Source organism: Haemorhous mexicanus, chromosome 30 (genome assembly GCF_027477595.1).
Source record: "Haemorhous mexicanus isolate bHaeMex1 chromosome 30, bHaeMex1.pri, whole genome shotgun sequence".
NCBI classification, from domain to species: Eukaryota; Metazoa; Chordata; class Aves; order Passeriformes; family Fringillidae; genus Haemorhous; species Haemorhous mexicanus.
Window position 1 is genome coordinate 5,113,630 of NC_082370.1, and position 10,434 is coordinate 5,124,063.

Sequence of the window (10,434 nt, forward strand, 5' to 3'; positions counted from 1 at the left end):
GGGGCTGGGAGAATTCCATGGGCACTTGGAGGGGAGCTGTGAGTACTGGGGGGGATGGGGGTGTCCAGAGGGGCTGTGGCAGATCCTGGGGGTCCTGGGGGTGTCTCTGGGGGATTAGGGAGGTCTAGGAGGATCTCTGTGGGTGCTAAGGGGATGTTGTTGGGGCCCAGGGAGAGCCCATGGGGGCTGAGAGGTTTGTGGGGCCAGTCTATGTCCCCCACAGATGGGGCTGGCAGAAGTGCTATGGGGGGGACCCTTCCCCCAGGGGGAGGTCTGTCAGGGTATGGGGGGAGGGTCGCTTGATATTGGGGCCCACTACCCACTTTGAGGGGCACAGGTGTTTGAGCTGCCTGTGGCTGGATTTGAAAGGACCCTGTGCCCTGAGAGTGTGTTCAGGGGGTTTCTGCCCCTGGGAGATGCTGTCAAGGGGTCAGGGGGTGCTGAGGGGCTTCAGAATGCAGGTGATGGAGGACACATAACTGTGCTCACTGCCCACTGAATCATCTTGCTCCCCAAGGACCTGCAGCTGGCCCAACACTTGCAGGGGCTCCAGAGGGGGAGCATCTGGTGGGGGACACCTCCAGGATCCCCACACCATGGCTCTATGCCTGGCACCCCCCCACAGGGGCCCCTCTCCTCACTCCTTCACATCCCTAATCTTATTGGGGTCCCTGGAGGATCCCCATGTTGAGACAACCCCCTCCTGGAACTCCCTTCTGCAATACCCCTCCTGAGAGCCCCCACCATGGCACCCCACAAACTCCCCCAGAAACACATCCCCGGGGAGGGGGCTTCCTGACTTCAGCACTTCTCAGATTATTGCGGGTCCCCACCTGTAATCATTCCAGGACCCATGAACTGGGGGGACATCACCCCCCAAGGGGACATCCCTAGGACTCACACTCTATTGGAGACCTCCCTCACTACTGCTGGACCCCAATAAATGTCTCTGATCCTCAAATGCTGCTGCCAGAGTGAGGGAAATTGGGGGGAGGCACCCGTGAAGGAGGCTACGGGTGCAGGGACTTAAGGGGAGGTGGGAGCACCTCCATGAGGGCTGTGGGGATCGGGATAGGGGATATCTGGAGAGGCGAGGGGGAGGACAGAGCTTAAAACGTCCCTTTTATAAGGCGGTGTTTGGAGGGGCAGGGCTTGAGGGGACACTTTATTATAGTGTTGGGGGGTTAGGAGATTAGAGGTTTGCTTTATGGAGGAATCAATGCATCATGAGGCAGGGATTCTGGGGCAGGGACTACGGGTCTGTTTGATAGAGGATGGGGAGGATGGGGGGCTGCCTCCAGGGCCGGAGGGCAGGGCTCCCCTTTATAAAGGCAGAGCGGCTGGTGAGGGGCAGGGTTTGATGAGAGACGGGGCTTTGAGCCTCCTGTGTAAGGCCCGAGCCTCAAGTGGTAGGGTTTTAAGGGGCGCTCTTCATGAGGCTGGGCTTAGCGTTCACTTTTATGCTTACAGAGGGGTTGTCGTGGTGGGGTGCGTGTGCGCCACCTGCGAGGGCAGGACTTAAGGCTCCGTGGGGCGTGGTTGGGAGGGCTCCCCAATATAGGGGCTCTCCGGACCGCTCCCCCGCGGGTCATGGCGGCTGCGGCGCTGCTGCTGTGCCTGCTGTCGCTGCTGCTGCTGCTGTCGCTGTCGCTGTCGCGGCGCGGCGATGGGCGCGGCCCGCGCTGGGGCGCGCTGCACCTGCTGCACCCGCAGGGGGCGCTGCACCTGAGCCGCCTGGCGCGGCGGCACGGACCCGTGCTGCGCCTGAGCTCGGGGGGCCGCGGTGAGTGCGGGACCCCCAAAACTGACCTCACCCGTACTGCCGGGGACCCCACAGTCCCCCAAACCCTCCCTCTCTACGGACTCTCCGAACCCCCAACCCTGCCCTTTCCCCCTGCCGCAGGGACCTCCCCAAACTTCGGACTTCTCCTCAAATCCCCCAAACCTTTCCTGGGGCCCAAATCCCCCGATGCTCCCCCCAGAATCCCACGCCAGGACTCTCCACTTGGTTTGGGATCTCCCCCAGGTTTGGAGTACCCCCCCAGCCCCTCCTCTTCCCTGCAGACGTGCTGGTGGCGAGCTCGGTGGCGACCATCCGTGAGGCGCTGGTCCGGCACTGGGGGGACTGGCTGGGGCGCCCCAACAGTTATCTGGGTATGCGGGCAGGGGGGGCCGGGTGGGCTATGTGGGGGAGGTTGGAGGGGTTCGTGTGGGGTTTGGGAGGTATCCTGTGTGTAGTAAAGCCCTTCGGGGGATTTGAAGGGAGTCAGTGTGGGGTTTGTGGGGTTCTCTGTGGGGCTTGGGGGGGGGGTCACTAAGGGTTTGGGGGGGGCTATGGGATGGCAAGTCCTTATAGGTTTTGAGGGCGTCCCTATGAGATTGAAGGGGTTGTTACAGGGTTTGGAGGGGGTCCCTATGGGGCTAGGGACATGAGTACTGGGAGGGGGTGGGGGCAGTTCTGGAGGGGTGGGTTGCCTACAGGGGCTAGGGCAGTTTCTAGAGGTCTCTGCCCCACCAGAAACACCCTTCTGCCTCCAGGGTGGCATTAGGAGGGTCCTATGAAGGAGGTGGCTATGGGGTTGAAGGAGGTTTTATGAGGTAGTGGGGCCCTGTAGAAGACCCCTGTTGAATTGGAGGTGGGTCCCTATAGGGGCTGGGGGGGGGGGGGGTTTCTGGGGGTCCCTGACTCCTCCTGCCCAACGCCAGGGTCGCTGGTGTCACGGGGGGGCCGGGACCTGGCGCTGGGAGGCCCCTGCCCTGGCTGGCGGCGGCAGCGGGGAGCAGTACGGGGGGCACTGGCACGGGCTGGGGGGCACCTCGGGCCCCTCCTTTGGCTGCAGGGCCGGGAGTTGTGTGAGGTGAGACCCTGAAAACGACTTCTCCCCAAACTGATCTTCCTGCAACCCTGACACCCCCACTCTCTGCATTCCAAAACAGATCCCCACACAATATTGACCAGGAAAATCCTGCCCCATGCACCCCAAAACTGATACCTTAAACCCTACCCCCTTCACCCAAACCCCACCCGTGCACATTCACCATGGCCCCTGCATCTGAAAACTGCCCCCCAAACCCTGCTCCCTGCACTCAACTCCCAATCTCTGCATCCCAAACCTGATCCCCAAACCCTGCACACCACTGTCCCCCAAAACTGACCCACCCAAACCTCACCCTCTGTACCCCAAAAAGGGCATTGTCCCTGTGAGTCCCCAATACTCCCTAGAGCTCTGCACTTCTCTTGTGCAACCCCCTAGACCAGCCTTGGACTTCCCCTTTATTTCCCCCAGGGCTCTCTCTAACCTTCTCTTTCCCCCAGGAGCTGCGTTCCCATGGGGAGGCCCCCCTGGACCCCTTTGAGGTGTTCACCTTCCACACCTGCAGCACCATCGCACGCCTCCTCTTTGGGGACCTGGTGGGGATCCGGCGGGAAGGGGGGCCCAGGATGGAGACGGGTTTGGAGGAGGACCCCAGTTTTTATGGGGGCCCAGGGGTTTGGGGGGGACCCAGGAGTTTGTGGAGGGAACATCCAGCTGTTCAGGGGGACTGAGCAATTTGCAGGTGGGTGGCAGGGATTTGGGGGCACACAGGAGTTTGAGGGGACCCAAGTGTCTGAAATTATGTTGGGGGTGTTCTGGGGGATCCAGAGAGAACTTGAGTACTGGACAGTACCCAGGTGTGTCCTCCTCCAGGTGCCCCCTCCAGGGGAGCTCCGGGCCTTCTCCCGCTGCCTGGGGGAGCTGCTGCAGGTTTGGGGGCACAGCAGTGTACGGGTGCTGGACCTGCTGCCCCTGCTGCGGGTGAGCCTGGCAGGTCCTGGGGGTGGCTATGGGGCTGTGGCCTTTTTGCTGCAAGAGGATCTAGAGAGCCCTGTGGGGGCAGTGAGGGAATTGTGGGGGGCTACAGGGGGGCTATGGGCCTTTGGTGGGGGGGGTGGGGGGGGGGGGGCTTAAGGGCCCTGGGAAAGGCTATGAGTGTCAGGGGGGTTATGTGGCCCATGGGAGGGATATGGGGCTGGTAGGATTATATAGGGTTGGGAGTGAGGTTATAGGATCTGTGTGGGACTGGAGGAGGGTCTGGAGGGCTGACAGGGAGCTTATAGGGTCTATGGGGAGCCTGGACAGTGTCTGTGGCACGGGGAAGGGACTGTATAACCCTAGGAGGGGAATTATGGGGTCTCTATGGGGCTGGACAGGGGTTATAGTGTCTGTGTGGGGCTAGGGGGAGTGTTACAGGGTTTATATGGTGTTGGGGATCTCCATGGGCCTGGGAGGGGCAGCTGTGGGGGCTCTATAGGGCTGAGGTGGGGTAAAGTGTCTCTATGGAGCTGAGGGTGCCTATAGGACATTGGAGGGGTCTGTAAGGCTCAGGGGAGCAGCCATAGGGTTTCTCTGGGGCTAAGGAGATTTATGCAGCATCTCTGGGGGAGGGGGTGTCTCTCTGAGGTCAAAGGTTTCTTGGGAGTGGGGGTCCCTATGGAGTCCCTGTGCGCAGGCCCTGCCCAACCCAGGACTGCGGAAGCTGCTGTGGCTTGTTCAGCACCGTGACACATTTGTGGAGACCCAGATCCAGCGGCACCAGGTGGGGAGGCCCAGGGAGCTGGGGAGCAGCCAGGGGTCAGGAGCAGTGTGGTTGGAACAGAGGCTCAGGGGAGGCTCAGGGGTTTGGAAACTACATGGGGGTCTGGAAGAGCCCAGGTTCTGGGTGGAAGTCAGGGGCTTGGGGGCACCCACATATTTTGGGGGAAACAGAGGTGTGGGGGGACCCAAGGGGATGGGAGGAGCCAGGGGTCTGGGGGGGATGTAGGGCTGGGGAGATGTAAGGCTTGGGGGAGAGGGCCAGGGGTTTTGGTGGACTTGGGGGCTTGGAAGAGACTCCTGTGTTTGGGGACAGCTGGGGATCAGGAGAAACCCCCAGCACATGTCACCTCTTTGCCAGGCATGCCCCTCCCCTCCCCCAGACACAGTTCTGGGGGCACTGCTGGGGTGTAATTCTGGGGCACGGGGGGGCCCCCTGAGCCCCCCCCGGCTGCACATGGCGCTGGTCGACCTGTTCATTGGGGGCACCGAGACCACGGCGGCTGCTCTGGGCTGGGCTGTGGCGTTCTTGCTGCACCGGCCCGAGGTGAAACGCATGTCCCTCCCTGTCTTCCATGCAGCCCTGGGGGGGGTCCTGTGTCCCCACCCACATCCTGTATGTGTTCTGTATGTCCCTCATGTTCCCTTCTCTGTGGATTTTCTGCTGCTCTGCCCCCTGTGGCACCCTGTGTCCCCTGTACAGTGCCAAGGCTCCATGTGTGTACTTGGGGTCCCATATCCCCACCTGTGTCCTACATGTCCCCCATGTCCTCCTCCCCAGGGCTGACACTGTGCCCTTGCACCACCCTGAGGTGCCACATGGATGGCACAGACATTTCAGAGCTGTGTCTGTGTCCCCACGTGGCTCCTTGGTTTGGGGTTTCCATGGGGAGGTGGCTCAGGGTCTGGGGATAGAGGGTCCCAAGAGACAGATCTGGGGGCTCAGGGTTGTCCCCAGGGAGGAGGGAGGAGCAGGTTTGGGGGTTGGAGGGATCTGGGGGTTCGAGGGGGTCCCCAAGGGAGAGGGCCAGGCTTGGGGATGGTTTGGGGTCCCAGGGGTGGGTTTGTCAGTTCAGGAGGGTCTGGGGTTCTGGGGAGTCGCCCTGTCATCCCATTGCCATTGCGTGCCCCCTGGGCTGCACCCCGTCCCCTGATACCCCACGGCAGACATGGCACACCCGTGCTCCCCCTGTGCAGCTGCAGGCGCGGCTGCGGGCAGAGCTGCGGGGGGCACAGGGACCACCTGGGCCAGGGGACATGGGGCGCCTGCCCCTTCTTCAGGCCACCGTCAGCGAGACCCTGCGGCTGCGACCCCCTGCACCCCTGGCGCTGCCCCACTGCGCCCTGCGCCACACCAGGTACCAGGGCAGGGCCAGCACGGGGCAGGTGCTGGGAGGAGCCACTACCAATGAGTCTGGGTGAGGGGCGACTGAGAGCAACCACTACAGACCAGGAAGGGACTGCCTGGTATCATCAGTAGGGTCTGGGAGAAGCCAGCAGAGCCCATTAGACCCCAGTGAGTCCCACTAAGACCCATCAGGTCCCAGTATGGCCCCGGTAAGACCTGAATATACCAGTAAATCCCAGGAGGGCCCAGTAGAAGCAGGGCCACAGTAGACTCCAATAGACCAGTACAGCCTGGTAAGTCCTTGTAGGACCCAGTAGGCTTCAACAGACCCCAGTAAATCCCAGTAAGACTCATTAGGTCCCAGTAGGCCCCAAGAGGTTCTGGAATTACCCCATTAGACTCTAACAGACACCCAGTCGATCCTAGAAGACCCCACAATAGCCTCAGTAGGCCCCAGCAGAGCCCAGAAGATCCCAGCAGGAGTTCCCAATATATCCCAGGAAGTCCCAGTGTGGCCCCACTAAACCCCAGCAGACATCCAGTAGCCCCCAGAAAAGCTCACTATGGCTCCTGCAGTTCCCAGTGAACCCCAGCAGACCCCAGTATGGCCTCAGTAGATACCAGAGAGCTCCAGTATGGCCCCAGCAGGACTCCAGCAGATCCAGTATGGCCCAAATAGACATCAGCTGATACCCAGTAGCTCACAGCAGATTCCACCCAGTATGCTAGTAGACTCCCAAGAAATTCTAGTAGGTCTGAGTATGGCTCCAGTAGATTCCAGTAGGGCATTAGTAAATTCCAATAGGCACCCGATAGATCCCAGAAGACCCCAAAGAGCCCCAGCAGACTCCAACAGACACCCAAAACCTCCCAGTAGCACCTGCCAGATCTCAGTATGGGCCCTGTAGACCCAAACAGACATCCAGTCATACCCAGTAGCCCCCAGAGAGCCTCAGTAGGTCCCAGTATGGTCCACGTAGCTTTCAGTAGTCCCCAGCAGACCCCAGTCTGCTCCATGCACCTTGTCCCCTTCCAGTCTTGGGGGACTCCCTGTAGCGGCCGGCACTGTCCTGGTCCCCAACCTGCTGGCAGCCCAACAGGACCCTGACATCTGGCAGCACCCTGAGGTCTTCCTGCCCGGTATGTGGGTATGCCTGTACTCTGAGTGCCCCCCCGAACTCCTGGGTTTCCTCAAACATCAAACTGGCTTCCCTGAGCCATGGGGTTTTCCCTGATTCCCGGGTATCATGGGAACACCTTGGTGTCATGAGTGCCCCCCTGGTGCCTGAACCACCCCAAACCCACAGCCCCTCCCCCAAACCTGTGGTTTCCCCTCCATCCCCATTAGTCCCCCCATATATCTGTGTACCCCCCAAAACCTGTGGGTCTTTCTGTTCCTCCCCTCTATCCCCCCACCCCCAAACCCCTGAAACCCCCCTAAGGTGTCTGAACCTTCCCCTAACATGTGAATCCCCTCTGTTGTCCTGGGGTCTCCCCCGAGCCTTAGGTTCCCTCTGAACTCCTGGGCCACCCCAAACTCCCATGTCTCCCTTTTGAACCCCGAGGTCCAACCTGGGGAACCCTCAGGTTCCCTCCAGACTTGTGGGGGGTCTGCCCCATGTCTTGGGTCCCCCCACCGCGCCCGCTCCCCCCAAGCCCGCGGGTCCCCCCGAACCCCTCGAAGCTGACCTGCCGCCCCCCAGAGCGGTTCCTGGCCCCGGGCGCCCCCTCGCGGTCGCTGCTGCCCTTCGGCTGCGGGGCGCGATCGTGCCCGGGGGAGGGGCTGGCGCGGGCCGAGCTCTTCGTGTTCCTGGGGCTGATCCTGCGGGAATTCCGTCTGGTGCCGGGCCCGGAGGGACTGCCGGGGCTGAAGGGGTCGCCGGGCACGGTGCTGCGCTGCCCCCCCTTTCGCCTGCGTATGGTGCCCTGCCAGCTCCCGGGCTCACCCTGACCCTGGCCTGATTCCACTTGACCACTTTATTACTTTTCTGAACACTCTCTGACGCACCTGAGATTTTTTGACCCTTCCTGAATACACCTGGCTTCACCTGACCCTGCGTGACACTGTCTGAACCTGGCTGACCGTGACCCCCTGACTGACCCCACCTGACCTCAGCCTCACCCCTGCCAACCCTATGCCTCACCTTGACACCGTCTATGACCCCAGCTGTGACCCTACCTAACCCTATCTGACCCTGTTTGAACCCCGCCTGACTCCATCCCAACTCACCTGACACCTGACTCCGCCTGATCCCTGGGTGCCCCCATTCAACACCCCAGATGCCTGGGTCTCCCCCCGATGCCAGGGTCAATGCAGTGTGGGAGGGCCCCATTTACCTCCTCCTAATAAAATTTGTACTTTTGACTCCACCCCGCAAGTCCCGGCTCTTCCTGGGACCCCCTAAACCTCAGGAACGCCCGAAGCCCAGCCTTGCCCCCACCCTGACCGGCCAATCTCGGCACCCGCTACAGCTGCAACCCTCGGACAGCATCAGGTGATACCGGTCTGGGTGATTTGCACTTCCCCGCTCCACTAAGCCCTTCCCGGAGAGGCTGCGGTCCGGGTTGGGCTCGCAACCCTGCGAGACTCGGCGGGTGTCCTTGCTCTGTGCGTCCTGCTATCAGCCTGAGAACAGGTGACTCGAAGAGTGAAGCGCTCTGATTGGCCGAGGCCTGGTGTGCCTGGCAACCGATTGGCTTAAAGCTGTTGGGGGCGGGAGGGGAGTAGAGCGCCGTCCCCAGAGCGACGCCCCGAGACGGAGGGATTCGAGTAGCGGGCAGCTGGCGGGCGCTGCAGGGTGGAGTGCCCGCTCCGAACATAGCGAGGGAGCAGGAGGCTAGGAGCACTCCCTCCGGCGCGAAAACACGAGGGAGGGAACAGCGAGGAGGGGCACGGAGAGGACGAGACCGCCCGCTCCCCCGTGTCCAAATGGGGACAACGGCAAGGGAGGGGTAGGCAGGGGAGGGTTGGTCGGTGAGGAACGGCAAAGGAGGGATGGGCAATTCAAGGGGCCAGCAATACAAGGCAAGGCAACCGTGGGGTAGGTAAGGCAAGGAAAGGGAAGGGTAAGAAACGCTATGCAAGGGAGGGTTAAACAAGGCAAAACAACGGAGGGGAAGGCAAGACGAGGGAAGCGGGGGTTGGTAAAGGCAACGAGAGGAAAGAGAGGGGCGGGCAAGGGAAAGCAAGGCAAGGCAGGGGATCCAGGCAAGGCAAGGGAAGCCAAGATAAGGAGAGGAAATGGAGGGGTAGGCAAGGTAAGGCAGTGCAAGGCAACGGAGGGGTTGTTAGCTGCACTATCCAGCTGCAGGATTGGAAGAGTCTGTCACCCTCTGTAAAACCCAAGGGGAGAACAACGCTCAAAAGGCAGCTCTCCATGCTGCCGGGACCTGCTGCTGGAAACTGTGTCGGGGGGCGCGCTCCGGTGGCCAAGGGGGTGGGCAAGGGCGGAACCGCAGCCCGCGGTGGCGCGCCTGTCCCGGGGCCCCCACCTCCGCGGGTGCCGCCCGCAGCTCCCGCTCCATCATCCCCGTAGACCCCGCGCTCCCAGCGCCCCGGTGACATAACTCAGGTTTTCCACAGGGTCCCCGTGATTTGCGGAAAATACTCCACAACTAGTTAAAGTCGTGAAGTAGGTCTATGTCTTCATCAGCGTCAGACGCATGCAGGATAGCTCCAGAAAGAACATGCGCGCAATCCGAGAGTCCAAACTCCCCTTTATCCCCCCAGCCTATTGCATATGCATTAAGTTTCGCAATAGGTTCACGCATATTCATCGCTTTACAATTAGCTCATATCAGTCCTTGAGCAGAGAGCTCTCTGGTCGTCCGTTGTCTCCTGCAGTCTCAGTTTTGGCTTGCTTCCTGTTTCAAGGTTCAAGGAAACCCCTCTTAGCTTCCTCTGTCTTGGAAGCTCACACTCCTTTCACCTTGTTTGAGTCAGTTCTGCGAGCTACAGGCTTTTTTGAACACAGCAAATTTAACAGACTAAACAAGTTAAACAATTAAAAAAATCACACGCCACCTAAATCTGAAACTGATTTTTAATCCAAGTTAATTCCTAACCCCATGTCTCATTTGGCAGGAAATGAGGGATTTTTAGGGATTTTTTAGGACTAAGGAGGGAATTTTAGGACTCTTTTATGAGCAGGATATTTTTAGGGTTTTTGAGGGAATTTTGAGGTATTTTTGGGGATAGAATTTTGCTCCTGCAATCTGCCATCAAGTACCAGGGTGGGTGAGTTTTGATTCCCAGTGCAAAGAGCCAGCATTGGTTATCGGGGCCTGTGTCCCGGAGCGGCCGGCTGTCTCCTAAAATTCCGCATTGCGCAGGTTGCCTCCCAGCAACTCAAGCTGGCACCGCTCTCTACACGGGCTGGTTTAAGAGTGCCAATTGGCTCCTGACCCCTGCCATCATGAACCTGAGCTGGTGAGTTTTGCTTACCTGGGAAAAGGGCCGGCGTTGGTGTTCCACGGGCCCGTGTCCCGGAACAGCCGGCTGTCTACTAAAAT

At 60.4% G+C, this 10,434-nt stretch overlaps 1 protein-coding gene across 1 annotated transcript; it reads left to right on the forward strand.

Moving 5' to 3' along the window:
• Positions 1–1,620: 1,620 nt before the first annotated feature.
• LOC132339836 (steroid 21-hydroxylase-like) lies at positions 1,621–8,292 on the forward strand (the record flags this gene model as incomplete). Its single annotated transcript, XM_059870353.1, has 10 exons — positions 1,621–1,783; positions 2,065–2,154; positions 2,707–2,858; positions 3,317–3,412; positions 3,690–3,797; positions 4,492–4,578; positions 4,936–5,121; positions 5,772–5,932; positions 6,959–7,062; positions 7,626–8,292. Coding segments are annotated over 10 exons (1,395 nt in total), but the record flags the coding sequence as incomplete, so codon positions are not given.
• Positions 8,293–10,434: the final 2,142 nt, after the last annotated feature.